The sequence below is a fragment of the Corvus brachyrhynchos genome, unplaced genomic scaffold, assembly GCF_000691975.1.
Source record: "Corvus brachyrhynchos isolate BGI_N302 unplaced genomic scaffold, ASM69197v1 scaffold84, whole genome shotgun sequence".
Lineage (NCBI taxonomy): Eukaryota > Metazoa > Chordata > Aves > Passeriformes > Corvidae > Corvus > Corvus brachyrhynchos.
In genome coordinates this window covers 1619080-1637002 of record NW_008237434.1, presented here as the reverse complement: position 1 = coordinate 1637002, position 17923 = coordinate 1619080, and the positions used below count along the sequence as shown (strand labels likewise).

At 39.3% G+C, this 17923-nt stretch overlaps 1 protein-coding gene across 3 annotated transcripts in view; it reads right to left on the bottom strand.

Moving 5' to 3' along the window:
- FAM126A (family with sequence similarity 126 member A) overlaps positions 1-15647 on the bottom strand; it is a 40179-nt gene extending 24532 nt beyond the window's left edge. For 2 of the 3 annotated variants that reach the window (XM_017731192.1, XM_017731191.1), the window contains exons 1-2: positions 15542-15647; positions 1290-1369 (exon numbers count right to left, since the gene is read on the bottom strand). In XM_017731192.1, the coding sequence (XP_017586681.1) occupies positions 1290-1340 (51 nt within the window). In that variant the 5' untranslated portion in view covers positions 1341-1369; positions 15542-15647. The remainder of the gene's footprint in view (positions 1-1289; positions 1370-15541) is intronic. The other variant, XM_008631342.2, reaches the window with a different exon arrangement.
- Between the last annotated feature and the right edge of the window lie 2276 nt (positions 15648-17923).

The window sequence follows — 17923 nt, the reverse complement described above, 5'->3', positions numbered from 1 at the left end:
GGTCAGCAAGGCCCACTTCACTCACTCAAGGCCCTGTTTGGTCTGTATGCAGGTCAGAAGGGGAATGGAGATTGACTGTGGACTATTGCGGCTTGAATGAAGTAACTCCACTGCTGAGCCCTGCCATGCCAGACATGTTGGAGCTCCAATACAAGCTGGAGTCCAAAGCAGCAAAATGGTCTGCCACCACTTATATTGCAAATGTGTTTTTCTCCATTCCTCTGGCAGCAGAGTGCAGGCCTCAGTTTGCTTTCACCTGGAGGGGTGTGCAGTACACCTGGAACCGGCTGCCCCAGGGGTGGAAGCACAGTGCACCATCTGCCATGGACTGATCCAGACTCCACTGGAAAAGGGTGAGGCTCCAGAACATCTGCAGTACATTGATGACATCATTGTGTGGGGGAACACAGCACTGGAGGTATTTGGGAAAGAAGATCATCCAGAGTCTCCTGGAAGCCAGCTTTGCCATCAAAAGAACAAAGTCAAGGCACCTGCCCAAGAGATCCAATTCCTAGCTGTATATATATGTATAAACGTGTGTGTTTAAAGCTGAATTGTATTAATCTGGGCATTGAGCAGATGGTATGGAACAAGGGGTGGAACGTTCTGGGGTGATGTTATGAAGCCGCTTTATTCCTTAACCGTCCGCTCAATGCCCAAGGACGCTGGATGGACCTGGGGCCGGGGTCAGAGCCATGGACCCGAGGGGGCATTGAACGGTTCAGCCCAATGGCTCGGGGGTCTCTGGGGCTCGGGAGGGAGTGCGCTGGGAGTGCTGTGCTGCTCTTTGGGTTTCTTTTATGTTCTGGCTACCGGGAGAAAGGTTCTGTTGGTTCGTCTTGTTCTTCTTCCCTTCCCTTGCCCCTCTTGCCTCACTGCCTCCCTTCCCTCCTCGCTGGTCCGGGGAGCCTGCAGGTGGCTCCGGCGGGCCCATAGGGTGGCCCTGGCTGGTCTGAGCCCGGATGTCCGTTCCCTCTCTGGGCATTTGCTGTATTTTGAGGTTTTTTTTTTCCCTGTTCCACCCTGGTTTTGTTTGGTGTTAATAAACAGTTCGGTTTTTTTCCACTTTCATCTGCTGTGACCCACTTGTCTTATTGGTGGAGGAAAAGGGAAGGCCCTTTTCCCTTTGGAGGAGACACTCACTCCGGAGTGTTTCCTCCTGAAGTTTTGTCTCCAAAACCGAGACACCAAGGTTACTATTTTTCATTTTCTACAGGATGCAAGTACTCCTGCATACTTCACTAGCAGTGATACAAACACTTCTGGCCAAAGACCCGAGAGTGTATTACCTTGAACTCTGATAACCACTCCTCCACAACCCCAGTATCCACAGCTAACATCTTCCAACATCTGCTTCAAAACCTTCAGCCTGAAAGAGTAAGCAAACACAGTTGTGAATACTCCAGTCACTGCATTAAGCAGATGATGAAAATTAAGTCTCTGTGAATATTTAAAGAATCTTATCATGCTTTTACTTTTTAACATTTTACATGCTGACATTACTTTGAACTTTTATTGTACCTCACTTATCCACGCTGGTGGAAGCATTAAACACAAGAGTTTTCACATACAGCAGTTTAATAAATTCCAACTATGTACTGTGTAGGAAGCTCAGTAAGTCAAAGATTTGCAGAAATGGCACTCTGAAAACAAAAAATATTACCTCCTCAATTTCAATTTATTTTTCAGGTTACAGAACTTGAGAGGAAACTGTACAGACTGAAGAGAAATGACTGTTTAGGTTTTTCCTAGTCAACTGCTATTCCTACGTGGAAAAGGTCACTGAAATAAAGGCGGATGGAAACCTTTCAGTCCTCCCCCACCATGGCAACTGCAAGACAATGAGCCTGCTGCCTCAGCATGGAGCCTAAGACGGACTCCCCAGCCCAACACTCCACCCAATCTCAGACAGAGGGAGGTCATCAGCAGTAGGACTTGAACACAGGAGATGCAGAGTGGCTTCAGAAACTAATTTCTGATTTCTCTTCAATTTTGAGAAATCACTTAAAAACAATTGTCCCTTGGAGCAGCTTATTCTGACACAAAAGACCAATATAGCATTAAGATACAAAACTACTAAAAGAGCATGCTGTTAGCTTATCCAAACTGTGCCCATGGATTTCAACTAGAGACAAAATTAAATACTCATCTGAGAAAAAAATAAACACTGTCTTGGTGAAATGTTCAGTCATGGCAGATATCCCGTCCTGATGCCTTAGGTTTTAACCTTTGTATTTTTCAAATTCTGTATTGCTTGGTGTAGTTTCTTGTAGCCTGTTAATTTCTGCTCTCTCATGCTAGGTAGACATAACAAAGCCTCTCCGGCCCTGCTTTCCAAGGACACCAAGACTGTCCTAGGCAAAAAAGTATAAACCAAAGAGCCTCTAATGGGGGGCTAAGCTGTGGGGGAAACTGAAGCTTTAACTGGAGAATTAACCCTGCTATGCAAATGAACCAAACCTATAAAAGAGTGAAGAACTCGTGACCTGGGGTCCATCTTGGGGTCCATTTTGAGAATAGCTTCAGGCTCCCCAGGGTGCACCTTTGAAGGCCTTTCAAATAAATACCTCTTTTATTCCCTTACTCCTGTCTAGTCTCTGTTTCTAGGAGGCCTCTTAAGGCATCAGTCCAGTTTTACTTTGCCAGTTTAAAACTAGTTTTGAAGTACTGATATCCAAGTATGGGCTTGTCCATGAATGACACGCAAGGAAAAGATGAGAGGGAAGAACTGCCTTTTATAACACAAATACAAATATTTTGTTCTGAAATCCAGACTGTAGTAGAGCATATACAGACTATATACAGTATATTTTAAGAATCCTAAAGGGACAAGAACCAGATATGATAATAGCAAGAGCTCACTATAACACTCCAAAGCAAGAGGAGTGGGGAAGCACAAACTTAAATAAGGTTTTAAGTAGTGGCCAAAAGCTTTCAGTGCACAGACAGGGTTGTGGAAATGACTATTCAGACATGAATGGCAAAAGGAATCGAACAGGCTGTTCAGCAATTTCATTTTAAGAATCATTTTAATACACAATAATACCATAAGGCAACCAGAGACTTCTATGCCCCCTTCTCCTCACTTGCACGATCATTAAATAACAGACCTGGACAGGTGAAATCAGCTGTGGCAACAGCCTCTCACCACCCTAGAAAGATACACGAGTGTGCACAAAGCTTACAAGAACACTGCCTTTGGAGGATGAAAGGACAATAGGGAAGGGCAAGGAAGCGTAAGCACTTGATTTTTGGAGACCAGACTACTGCCATGGCTGGATATGGGCTCTTTAAGGATTGTGAGGCAGGAAAGCCATCCTTTATTTGGGAGAGCAGCAGGGACACATGGAGCTTGGCCCTGCTGTGGACGATGAGACAGCTGGGAGCTTACAGGTCACAGATGAGAGGGCAGAACAAACATGGGTGACATTACGGCAGGTGTTTGCTACTCATCACCTGAGCAAGACAAAACATAGGAAGCCCTCTTCATACAGCTGAAGAAGCCTCACATTTACAGGCACCTGGTCCTCACATGGAGCATGAACTACCCTCTTATCTCTTGGAAAGGTAGCAGAAGAGGAAACAAGCAACCCAAGTGGTTTTTGGACTGCATTGATTATCACTTCCTGAAACAGGTGACTGAGGAGCCAAGGGCAGGCCCTCTGCTGAACATCGTAATTACAAACATGGAAAAACTGGCCAGTGATGTCAATCAAGGTCAGGGCAGACACAGCTGCAATGACCATGACAAAGGAGATCACAGGATCCCAGTAAGAAGGATCAATGCAAGAAGGAGGATCAGCAATGTTCTAGAATGGTTCATGGGCTTTTGCAAAAATATCATCAGCAACAGGAAAACTAGGGCTCCATGACTGAATTAGCAAGGGATCTGCTGAGAGAAGATACAGAAAAGGCCAAGGTATTCACTGCCACCTTTGCTTCTGTTGTTACCAGCAAGAGCAGCCCCCGGGAACCCTGGATCTCAGAGCACAGAAAATTGCCTCAAGTGGCAGAGCGGCTGAGCAGTCTCCATCCCTGGAGACATTGAAAACCCAGTTTGATAAGATCCTGAGCAGCCAGACACCTGTTTCAATTTTCACTACTTTGAGCTAAGGTGGCTGGACTTCAGAATCACCAAAGATCCATTCAAACCTCACCCATCCTATCACCCTTTATCAACAAAGAAATAGGAAGGATTGCCATGAAGAATATTCATCTAGCTAAATACCAAGTCTTTCTGATCAGCACTGACAGTCTCTGAAGATGTAACAACGAAAATACAGAGGAGCAACCTCTGAATACTCGGCATAGGTTGTGTGAGAGACTCTGCTGTGAAGGGAAACTTTTAAGGATAATACCATGTGCTAACAAACACAAAGGCTAGTCCTACTACAGTTACTGAAGCAAACACCTTACCAGTTCCTACAGAAGCCCACAATCTACTAGCCCTACTTTCATTCCTATGAAGGTGGACAAAGGTTTTTGCAGCGTCTCATGCTTCAGCACAGCTGACAATCGTAACCATTCCCTACTGAGCCCTACTAACACCACAAATACCTGTCCTAATATTGATTGTTCAAAGCAAAAATCCCATTTTTGGAGTCAAGAGGAGTCCTGGATACACCAAGTCCATAGCTGATATCACATTTATCTAAGAGATGCATTTTTTTCTCACCTATCTCTAGTGATTCATCAAGCATTATTTTCAGATTAAAGGTTCCCAGAGCAGAGAGGTTTCATTTGACCAGTAAAAACAGTAAGAGCATCCTTGGCTGGCATTATCCATTGGAGTAAGAATAATAAGTTTTTATGACTAATTTTATGACTAACTATTTAAAGGTGACTTTTTTTTTTTTTTTGCAAAAGCATGAACTTTTGAAATGACATCTATAAAAAAGAAACAGGGCAAAGTTTTTGCTGATCAGATCTTTTATATTTATTTTTAAAGGAGCAGAGGCATTCCATTGAGAGTTAAGGCAGTTGAAACACACAGGAGATAGACTGTCCATATTTTACCTTTATGCACTAAAAAATCCATACATACCTGTTTAGCCCACAGCAACACACATTTGAGTATCACAAATAAGAACTCTAACTTTAAAAATATTTTCCATGAAAATAAAGATTATGTGTTAGATTGATGTCCCCTAGAAGGAAAAAAAAGCCTCAATTTCACACATCAGCTGTGTGGGATCTATTTAAACAGGCAGACAATCTACTGCTTTGCTGAAGACTGCCTCATTTGTCCTAGTTAAATAACAGATCAAGTTGGACCAGCACAATATTTGGACAGAGTTGGAAAAACGAAGACTGTTCCAAAAGGAGGATTAACAAATTTCACTTAACAACACAATTTTTTGCTGAAGCCCACAAAAAGTTTACAAAAAGTAAGTCTAAAATGGGATTTCTAACACTAAGTGGACCAAAATAACCTTCTACAGAAAAAAAAAAAAAAGACCCAGAGGATTAAAAAAGCATGCCTTAATTACAGCTTTGTTTCAGTGGATATAACTGCAAGATATAGGCCACTGTTAAGCATGAGATGTCCCAGTCACTACAGAATTAAAACAACATAAAGTGGATAAAATAAATACCTGCAACTTTGGGGATTATTAAAAAAAAAAAAAAAAGTAAAATTGTATTAAGAATATACTTTATATATGCCAAAACTGTAATGAAAATTCAACTACTACACAGCATTTTTCCAATAGAAGTCTTGTTTTAAGATCAGCATGTTATTCTCTTTAAATGAGTATTTTTTCCTTGGTCTCTTCCTACTAAGTCCCTGCAAAGATTTCAAATGAGTGGAGTTTGAGAATTTCTTTAAAAACAACTTGCTTTTGTCACCATAAATCAAACACCACTTTGATTAAACGTGACAAGCCGCTTCAAAAGTCCCCATGCTCCTTGTTCATTTGTATGTCCTGATGAAGATTGTTACTGGAAAGATCAAGAAGTCTCAATTATTTAAATACCACACAACCACTTGTGATGCAACTCAGTAACAGCCAGGTGGTTCATCTCTGTTGAATTTTTGTTAGACACATATATATTATTAACTTGTCTCACACATGAAGTAAAGCCACTTTAGGTGATACTCTCTCATTGCAGGTCTTATCTTCATAACTGCCACATGAAAGCAGGCATAGCTTATGCAGTCTAGCTAACACATGGCTAATTGTTTATATTTATATGGCTAATACAACCTGTATGCTTGCGCCTTCTGACTTTTCCGCAAGACTCTCAACTTGGATTAGCAGCCAAAGAAAGGATTTATAATAAATAATAATTAACAATGCCCAAGTCCTAAGCAGCCTCTGAGAGCTGTCAATTGGTCTTGCTCTAATACAATAATATAAGTCTTATAATCTCCTTATAGAACCAATTTTTGGTTTGTTTCAAGGTGAGTAGTACAACTCAAATAAGATACCAAGGAAATTTATCTGACAAAAGCCAAGTCTCATTTAGAAGAGACTTCTGCAAAGTCCCTAAGAAGGTAATTTTCCCCCCCTCACCCATTACAGCACAAATACATCAGGAACTTACTGAATTTCCTGTTTTTTAATAGAGGAGGGAGAAAAAGTTACTAGGCACTGAGCTGGTGGAGGGCCAGCCAAGACAAATTAAGACATATTCTCTTGCAAACTTACTAATGCATCCATCTACTTAAATGGCTTTGGATTTTCATACACATCACTCAAGACTTTAATATAATAATATCAAATCATGCATTTGAATGACATCACAGACAACACATGCACAGGTTTTTCTTTAAAAATAAATTCTCACAATAGGTGGCTTTCTTGCTCTTTACAGCTATCCAGTGTTTGCAGAACTCATCCACAGAATGCATGTGCATCTGGATTAAGTACAAGGAGGCTGGACTTGGATAAAAACAAACTCTTGAGTTCTGCAGAATTGACCTTCTGAAACCGCAGTATTAGGTATTTGCTAGGGAAAGTCACGAGCTGGAAAGAACAAAACCAGGAGCCAAAAACTGCTCAAGTCCCACACTCTGGGAATTGCTGGAAGAGAAGAGAAAGCATATACTGCATCCTTACCTAATCTGTAAAGTATCTGCTTGGAAGTCTGTATTGTTTGCTTAAAAAAAATTTAAAAATTAGCTTAAGGGAAACATGGAACAGAAAGTTAAGCTATTTATGAACCATCTGCCAAATGTGTCAACTCACCCCAGAATAGGGACAAAGTAAACTTGTGAGCATTCCATTAGGATGCATCAGACCCACAAGAGACCCTTAAGTCCCTAGTAAATGCTCATCTTCTCTTCTGTAGTAGTTTGCACACAGAAGTAGGGATGGGCCAATTAGGACTCAATTTTTCTTACCTTTAGATGTAGTACAAGTAGTATTAGAAACCTTTTAGTCAGCTCTACTTGATTTATCAAGTTCACTTAAGGACTACAGTCTACACTTAAAATTCACATTGCTGAACACTTTTCTCTCCTTGTTTCAGAGACAAAGACACAATCCCTGGTAAAGCACAGAACAGGAAAGAGCACTCAGACAAGTGTATTCTTGATTCGACTGACAAAGAGGAGAATGTATTTTCCTGATGTCAATGCACAACTCATTCTAGTGATACAGTGATCTGTTCATTTACTATACAGTTTTGAATATGGTCAAGCTGTTCTGTTCAGATACTTGTAGGTGCAGTAATGGGTAGCAAAACATTTGAAGTCTCTTGAGAAAAGAAACAGATGCTAGTGTGGACTCCAAAAGCCACTCTGACAGGTTTCAGAAACCACAAAAGTGAGGTCTGACTTCTTGACTTCGACAAAACCCCAACAAAAACCCCATTGTGCTAAGCCTGAAACAGTCACATGCTCTATTCAGATATACAACTGTAAACAGTGCTCAAAGACTTGGTATCAAATATTCTCTGATAATTGCCATCTTCAGTTTAAAAGATGACGACAGCCACGGTGCACCAAGCATCACTGACTCAGGCTCAAGCAAATTCCTAGAATGAGAGATGGTTATTCAGCACCTTCTAACAAGAGAAATAACAAGTTTTAGGTGATACTATAGGTGACAGGCTCCAAACAAACAGGAGTTACGAAAAACAATGTAGGAAGGAAGTATGCATACAGGTCTGAGTACATTAACTTTATATAAATGCACAGGAAAAAAAAAGCACCTGGACATATGCATGGAAGGATCTACTCAGAGCCACTAAATATATAAGCACTTCTAGTTCAGAAAGCTGGAGTCAGAGGTTGCTCCCCAGCACACTCTTCCAGTTTTCTCTCAGTTCCTTTCTTGGCCTCTATTAACAGCCACTGTTAGACAATAAGGTTTCAGAAATTCTGGTCTGATTCACTATGGTCATTCTGCAGTCTTCTGCATAATACAGTAGTCAACACACAAAGATAAGTGTTCTGAACATTTGTTTCCAGTGGTTTGTAAAGATTACTGGACCTTAGGAACTGAAACTGCAGTCAATTTTAATTTCATCTTGCCAAGGGCGTTATTCAGTTTTGCTTCCCATTTTCCCCTCCCATCTGTCAGTGACAGAAGCAGCCTTAGATAGAAGCTCTTATTTAGAGCTTACACTTTATACCACAATGTGGAACATCAGCCTTAAAGAGTCAGGAGTCAACAGACTTTTCCATGATATAGATTTAAATAAGACTTCCTGATCCTGTGCACATATGCTTCTCAAACAATTTCCACTTGGAATACGACGAAGTGATATACTTGCCCATCAAATAGAGAAGTCCTTCTGAATGATAGCCATTACAGTTTTTTTGAAAAGATCTACTAATATTCAGCCACAGATGAGAGACCTCAATTCAGTTTTGATGCCAGCAATTAAGGAAAAACATAGTCTATAGAAAGCAAGCATATATCAACTAGACCATACAGAAACTATAAATAACTGTCTTAAATGCAGTTGTCTCTTCTGCAAAGTATCCAGTACCACAGAATACTGCGTGGAGGTTTCTGGGCTGTAAAGCATCAAATACTTCACATATCAGAGTATAACCCAGTCTTCTATAACCTTTGAATTCTGTCAAGAGGGGGAAAAATAAAAAACAACAAACCACCTATGGCTGAAGTCATGAGGTTGCAAGGCCATTTACAATGCTGGCAAATAGTCACATGGGCACACATGACCCAAAACATTCATGATGAAAGCTTTCTAAAAGGTCTCAAGCAGAAGGTAAGATTCCCAATAGCACAGGCTTTTGAATTTTTTAATCCTGGTCTTTGACTCCTGGCAAATTTATTTGCTTAATTTCAGATTAGCAATCAATTACAAACCACATTTGTGCTCAACTAACCTTGTATTTACCCTTTACTACCAAGGGGAAATCTCTCCCAAGACAACCAAATGACTCACGTCAGCAAAACAAGTCACCAGGACAGAGATACGAGACTACAATCATTGATATATTCACTTGAATTTATACAAGCCATAGTAAATCAGATCTATTTTTTTAAGCAGGACAAAAGCAGCCCTAACAGTACAGCGCCAAAATGAAGTGAGAGAAAATAACTTCCACTTGAATCTTATTTTTTCATCTTCCTTAACTACTTCCTCCTTGCTGCCTTTTTTAATCCTATTTTACTATTTCTTCCCTGTTGCCTACTGCACCAAAGCACACTCTAAGTACATCTGCATATTGATAACCATAGTCAGTCAAAACTGACCACCTGTAAGACAACTTAGTCCAGTCAGCTTACACCCCATTCTCTGGCATGCAGAATCCCTACTCTTTCAAGCTATTTAATCTGGAGGATATCCTCAAATGTTAGCTTTTCTATCACCTGTAATATATCAATAGTTTCATTACAGGGAAATAAAGTAAGCGCTATTACTTTCAAAGCAGTTTTTCTTAGCACCTAAAATATACTTGCTTCCTCTTTTACTTCATGCACATTACTGTTTACATCTTATTGACTCTTTAAGAAAGAACAGATATAAACAGCATAATCTTAGATAGAATAAAACACACATAATTGAAAAATCTTGTCTTAATTTAAGTCCTTGCTTATTCTGGATTAATATAGTTAACTGTTCAACACATACAAAGAAAAATCAAGATAATAACTATATGCATCATAAAGAAAGAGAATTTAAATTAAGTAACATTAAAATGAGTACAAGCACAAGTTTAACCAAATGAATGAACTAGAAAGCTTTAGAAATTTTGTCTGTTTTCTATGTATCAAGACTTCCATAACTTGTGTTGAGAACATCAGTGCATTGGCAATTCCACAGTAACACGACACAGTGCTCTTATCACTGCTGTAACAGACAGCAGTGCTGCACAAGTTCACCACTTGCAAGGAACACTCTGTACAGAACCCCAAACAAACTTACTGTTCTTTTGTACCTTCGTTCCCTAAGCCCAAAGTACACTACATCCCTATGAAGTCAGGAAGCTTTCTCAAAACCCAAAGGCAAATTTAAAACAGTGAAATATAATAAGCTTTAGAGAGAATAATTGTGTTGCAGCTTTAATTTTAGTATTGCATGTAAGTCTTGAACCAACCAATGGTCTTTTCAAAAGCATGGAGCATTATTTAATAAGCAGTGCTGTGACATGTAGTTCCTTGCCTTCTCAACCTTCAATGCTACCACAGCATTACCTTTTACAGGCAGTTATTCACTTTAACTATTTGTGAAGTCGATTTGCTGCAAGCTAATTTTAAAAACCAAGTTATGATTTCTAAATGAAAATTGCAAGCCATCTCAAGTTAGAGTTTGTTCAGAACAGTCAGTCACATATGAAAAGAAAGATGTTGTGTAATTCAGCTGCTGAAAGACACTCAGTGTAAAGCATGCACAGGCAGATGCTGCACAATAGCTTGAGTATGACTAAAAAGCATGTGGAGAACTGAGCAGGGGCTGTACTTCATCTCTGAGCATGAACTGTAAAAGACACAATTACAACGCCTTCTACCATTACAGCACATAGTTTCAGCTAATACAAGTCCAGAAGCATTCATCTGGCAAGTAGTTTAACAGGGACCTATCAGAAGGAAAAAGACTCAGCTGACAAAGCAGGGGCAGGAGTCTGAGAGACTCTTCACGTACTCTTTAGCAGCAACATTAAGAATACAAGACTTTTGACCAAAACATCCCAACTCTGCTGGCTGAGAATGAGATTTTAGGAGACACTGCCTATTTCCAACCCTGCTGTAGGTATCTGCACCTCTTTTGGTTTGGAAAGCAGAGATGTCTACCTGCAAGCCAGACACTGACTGTAGAAAATACTACACAAGCCACACGAGGAAGACGTTTTGCAGCATCTCTTGGGACTTCCATTTCAACTGAATCTTCCTTCTGCCTCCAAAAAACGTGAGGAACTCCACAAACTGAGAACTGGGCTGCAGAAGTCACAGGTGCTTCAGAAGTTATTTATGTCAGGTTCAGGCCAGGATGGGGTTAATTTTTGCAGTAGCCAAGAGGGGCATGGCCAGGACCCAGAGGCTATTCTGTACCACCTCATCACTTCGGGGAAGCACTGGGTTAGCCAGTTCTGCATGGTGAGCGGTGTTTGCCTATTTTGTACACTTTGTTATTGATAGTGTAGCTGTTACTGTTTGCTTTCTTATTCCACTGCTGTTTCCAGTAAATTGTTCTTATTTCAACCTGTAATCTTTACTTTTTGTGCCCCTAATTCTCCTCTCCATCCTTACGCAGGGGAGGGGGCAGGGAAAAGGGGGACTGACAGAGATGCTGTGGTTTGGAAGGTTTCGGTGGGAATGCTAAATTGGGGAATACCATTCCTATGCCAGGACAGCCTTATTTGATAAAGTGCAGGCCCTGCTTTCAGGCCAAATCCATTCCAAGGCACCCAGCCCTTCATAAAGAAAAGAGAACTCTCCCCAGGGCTCCCATTGGCTTCTCCAGATCAGCTGTGTCACCGCACTGGGCTACCCAGGGTAGATCTACAACATAGCATAATATCAGACATGATCAAATACAACTGCAATGGAAAGGTTTGATTTTGACTCCAGAACCTTTATTTTAAATGAGTGCTATGACATATCCCATCACCCTAACCCTACCAATGCAGCAGCATTAGCATTCCTGATGGCTTTCTATCTGAAAAATATTATCTCCATCATTCCTGATAGCTTTCTATCTGCAAAATATTATCTCCATATACCATTCTACCATTTCCACAAAGACCATGAGAGAAAAGTAGGAACCTTGCTATTAGGAATACATCCCAGATTTTATAGCAAGAAGAGGTTTATGGTAGTCTACTGACAGGTGTTTTAGTAGCTCATTTTCACAGAAAAAAAAAAAAACATACAAAGGTGTGTTTTCCAGAAGAGGGGTGCATCAATACTGCAAATAACCTTAGGACTTAGGTTTAGTGGTTGATAACTGCTCCCTGTTAAATTAGAGAATTAAAATTATCCATCAATATATGCATGTAATGCATGTATTTAGCTGTGTTAAACAGTTTCAAGAAAAATATGCTTTATCTCTTCATGACAGTTCTCTTATTCTTCCTCATCCCTTCCCTTTCCCCCACCCCCATAACAGCCCATCCACATATACTCACAAGACTGGACACACTCATTTGAAAAACATTTCAGAGCAACTAAGAACAATTTTGTGGGTTTTTACATACTTTACAAGCTACAGAAAAACATGACTTCTCAACTAAAATTTTTAAGAAGAGCAGACCCACGCTTCTGTCTCATTCAGAAGATACATCCAATACATTAAATGCTCTATTGTCACATATAAACGCTGTAGCACAGACGAAATACATGCAACTGAGTCACAAGACAATTTACTACTATGTGTGCCTTGCTCTGCATTGTAATTTAAAAAAAAAAGTCAAATCCCAAAAGCGTAATAGTGTCAAAGCAGAAAAGGATTATAATTGTCTTATGTTAAGAGATGTATTAATTTAGATTGAATTCATGTTAGATGAAAAAGCTTTTAAAACAAAAAGTTCCCATTTCATGAAAGCATTTAAAGCTCAGAATATTAATTACTCCAAGAACGCTAATAAAACTCAAAGTATACAGGTTCTGGAAGGACTCTCAGAGTTCAGACCAGGGTATAGTACCAAATAGTCTGCCATTACTCCAAAGCCACAACAACAGAAAGTTTCTAAGGAATTTGTATTGTTATCACTTGGGTAGCAGAACACAGTTTAAGATCAAAAATAACAGAGCATACATTCATCTTCTTTTCCTGTTTATCTGCATTCTCATTAAATCACACAATGTCTTCTGCTCAAGACAGGTCTGACTTTTAAGAGTATTCTTTGAGACCTACATATCTTGTAGTGCTAGAAGTGAGCGATGTTTCTATAATTAATTATCAATTCAGAGTCCTGGCTTAGAGCACAGAATTAATGATTTACATCCAGGAAAATATTTCTATAGCCTAACTACAAAGTGGTCAAAATTTGTTTCTACAATAATCTCGAGTTTGTGAACTTGGGAACTTGATTGAGTGTATTGTGCTTACGAGAGGCAACTGAGAAGCCACTTGAATGGCACACAGTTGTGCCAATACATGGAAACTGGTCATTGATTGCACTTGTATTTGGGGCACAGTGGACTCAGATGAACCAGAGCCGAAGGACACCAAAACAGCCTAACAACCCTTGGACACAACATGTTCTGCTTGTAAAAACTGTCATAAGCTTATGAAAGAAGTGTTGCAATGAACCAAGAGCAAAGCAACCCCCATCACACTGGAGGAAAAAACCAAATATAATCTAAGTGGATGGCCACTTTTCAAAGAATATGACATTTGAGGGGTGGGGGTTGATTGCACAGAACAAAAAGATCACGCACCCATCATTTAACATCAATAGATGCATTTAAAGAACTTCTTCAAGGGTAAGTGTGGCATCACTTGGTTCCTGTTTCATCACTCAGTTAACTTCCTATTCCCACTTTTGTCCGATCCTCTATTTACTGTACAAGCAGGACGTTCATCTAGGTTTCCTTCTTCCCATGACATCAAGTGTATCCACATCCTACTCCTACTGAATTTATACAGGACTTTTACTCTACCACACCAAGAAGCAGCTGTAAATGGTTAAATTAGTCCCTGCCACTGTTTCACTGGATTGCTGCAGCTTTGTGAGCATAGGTGAACTAGCATCCACTTCTTTATCAAAATAGGACAAAATCTCTAAGCCACTTCTGAATACCACTAAAATAGGAATGAACCAAAGATTTCCATTACTTTCTTAAGGAATGAATGAACGTGTGCATCATGTATGCAAGGCAACTTCACAGTTTAGAGATCTCCTCTGATTATGTTGTTTTGGGTGGAAAATCATTATCATTTTTCCCTGTGCAGCTACAGTTTGCCACTAACAGTCTGGGAGAAAATATCACTGCACATATAACCACTCAATTCTAGTAAAAACCCTTGGTAACCAATGCAAATGCTTTAGAGACTCTTACATTTTAGCCTAAGAACAAAGAGAATAATATTGAAAATACATATACAAAACTAAAGTCAGTAAGGCAGCGAACGAAGTAGCAGAGACTGCAAATTTACTCAGCCAATCCCTAGCATGATGCAGAAGTGCTGGAAGAGTTCTGCTATATTTGTACACATTACTGAAAATTCAACAAAACTTCAACCAATTCCAGCTGAGACAACAGAATCCTGTTACTTCAAGCTGTATCATTGCAGACTTCGCAGAACAGATGTTTCCTTTGTTGTGTTTCACTGAGTAACAGAACAAATTTGATTGTCTGAAGTGTCTCATCACAACACAACTGTTGCAAAAATACCCCTCATTTACAGTACTGACACATTATGCTGCTGAGAAAACAGGAAGGGGGGTAAAGAAACTCAGATTTTTTTCCTCAGCTTTACAATCAAATATAAATCACATTCTCTTAAGACAGGCAGAAATTGGTAAATATTATACCAGCACTCACAAAGCTACAGATGCATGTGTAAGCAGATGTGCAGAATTACTGTCAAAAGTCCCTCACCTGCTCCATTGGCTGCTGCATTGGGAATTTAGTTCAAAGCAGGGGAAAAAATGCAGGAGCCCATTAGTCTTTCTAGACCTGACATACAGAGTCAATATAATTAGGAACATGAGAGATGTGAGCGGAAAGACTGCAGCTTATTGAGCCTAAAAGCTATAACTGAGTAAAAACAGTAGCACGTCTGCAGCATGTGACATGAAGCAGGCAGGTCTTTCAGCACATCCTAAACAAAGTCAATAAGAAATATATTCTTTTAACTGAGTATATAGTAATTGGTTTAATCAGATGTGCTACTAACCACAAACCGTAGGATAATACTCAGCATTTCACTGGCAAATCGAGTCTAAATTGACTGTAAGGAACATAAAATTGTTGCTTTAGCACAAGTACCAAGAGCTAAGGAACTCCCAAACACTGCTCCTTCCCACACTTTGATTACACTTTTCTCCCCTTCATCACAGAATACATGATGCTGCTGTCTACCTACTTCAAATCTGGAAGAAACACAATTTCCTTCAGCCAGCAAATACTGCAAAGGAGTATTAACCAGGGGAAAAAAAAAATTATTTTTATACCTGAAAATCCTTTAGTCTACTTCCTCAGGTAGAGATGTTACTGTAGCATACCTGATGTGTCTTACACAGCAGAGTGAAAATATTCACAGTATCCTGACAGAGAAGGTGGCTGGCGTTAAAAACCTGTCAAATGCAATTTTTTTAAATTTACTAGGTCAACTTAACGCTTTTACACATATTCCAGTCATCTCCTTTAATATAGCAAATAGTATTAAAGGAGTGAAAAGAATTAAAAATAGAAAATAATTGCTGTTACTTATGAGAACAGGATTCAACTGCTTGAAAACAAATCACAGTGACATAGTACAGCCTTGTCCATTAACCAGATGCTCATGGAGACCTTATATTACCCAGCACTAGCTCCTGTACAATACTCAGACTACTAGACAGCTTAATTTTTGAGTATTAGATATAATTCTCTACCACATATTTAAAGTGTAACGGGATTCTGCCCCCCTTCCTAAAAAAATGAACTGCAATAAACTATAGCAAAAATAGTGAATCACGATGTTTAGTATTAGCAAAATATTAAAGCTGTATGCACTGTTCGTCAGGTTGAAATTAATGCCTTGCTGAAGCATAAAGATTTATCCAGTGCAAACAGCAGGAAACCTTAGGAGACAGCATGGCTTTAAGCACTGAAGTGTTAATTAGTACCCAGTGCAGTTTCAGAGCATGCTATGCTATTTTTAAATAAAGCTTAGCTTCCAAATAGAGGGAAGTAAGAAAATGTAAAGGTAAAAGATAAGATAGCCTAAGAAAGCTGTCTTTAATAGCTGTCAAAAGTGACCCAAATATACTTTTTTTTTTGGCACAAAGCTTAGAATGAGAGCTCTTGTGCCAATCAGGATGGAAAACAGGTACTTAGCAACTTTTGCATCAGCAATAAGCACGTTTTACTAGCACTACTTTTACCTAAATTTCTTCACTATGCTTTGGTTGCTACACAGCACTTCATATAATCAGAGGTTAGAGATGGAAAAACAAAAACATACATCTGTTTTGAAGAGATAACCCATTTCCAAGACTTCGTCTCAACAATCAGATGATTCTTCAGCATTGCTGGTCATTTATAAATTAAGAAGTGTTTCATGCATGCCCTCACTTTGCATGGCATTCTCCGTATACAAGAGTGATGATAATTAAATATGTGTCCAAATTCCATGTCCTTTATTGATTCCAGTTCTAATAAATAATGCTCCTAATAACAACTGTTTATTGAACCCATCTGTTTTACATTTGTATACCATTTGTAAGTTACACTGAAGCCTTCCAAACAGAACCCTTAATTCATCACACAAACAACTACACCAACATCCTCTCCTTTCTGGCACTACAGGACAAAACAGGGTCACATTCAGACAATTTCAGGACTCACTTGGCCGTAAGTCATACTGCTTTCATTCACTATCTTTCCAGTTGTTAGCAAAGCATGTAAGTTCATGTGGGGATGTTACTAAAGAAATTGCCATAAATAACAGTTGCCCTCACAGACTCGGCCAAGATGCTATTTTTATTCTGCTCCTCTTGAACATGGTCCTGATTAGGGCAAAGGCTTCAAAACAGTTTCACCAGAAGTACAAGAAAATACCTCATATCCAGCATTAATTTAGAAATGCTATAAACTGAAAACTATTACAGTTGTTAGATCTTTCAGATGTAGGTTTGGTGTTTGGGGTTTTTTTTTAATATTTAATTCAAGAGTATTTGAGTTTTCAAGCAAGTGAAGTTTCAACACAAATTCTGATCGAAATCTGATCTACAGAAAGAACAAATGCAGAAGCATTTCACCTGTCAGCCTTGTGGAAAACTTTTTAAATTTCAAATGTTTTCAAATAACTAAATAATTCAAGTGTCAGTTATTTATAGAGAAAATCTCAAGTTCATGCAGAAGTACTTCATCTAAAAAGTGTGTGCATACACTTACAAGTTGTAGAGTAGAGGAAAGAGTCTGGTCATTGCAGGAATAAACATTTTAATGGCATGCAGAGCTTGAGCAGCAGCTTTAAACACAGCTTAGCAGCAATATGCAGTTGCTACACACTAAAAACATTTTCATACTTTAGTACTCCTTGTTTTCAACAACACTGACACAGAGTTCTGTCCTTATCCTGACACCTTGTTGCTGCCTTCCAAGATTATCTCACAAAGCATTTCAAATAAACTAATCCAATTTAAGTTTCTAAATAAGTGATGCTAATAAAAAAATGCTTTAATTCCAACATATTCTCCCCTTCCAAATGTGCATTTCATACGTCACCACTTCAATTCTAGCAACTGAGGACAGCCAATGCCAAAAGGGCTACTTTTCCTGGAACAGAAAGAAAACACAGATTGAAAGAAAAGATCTCATGCCTACAATTCTAATTTAAGTGGTCTTTT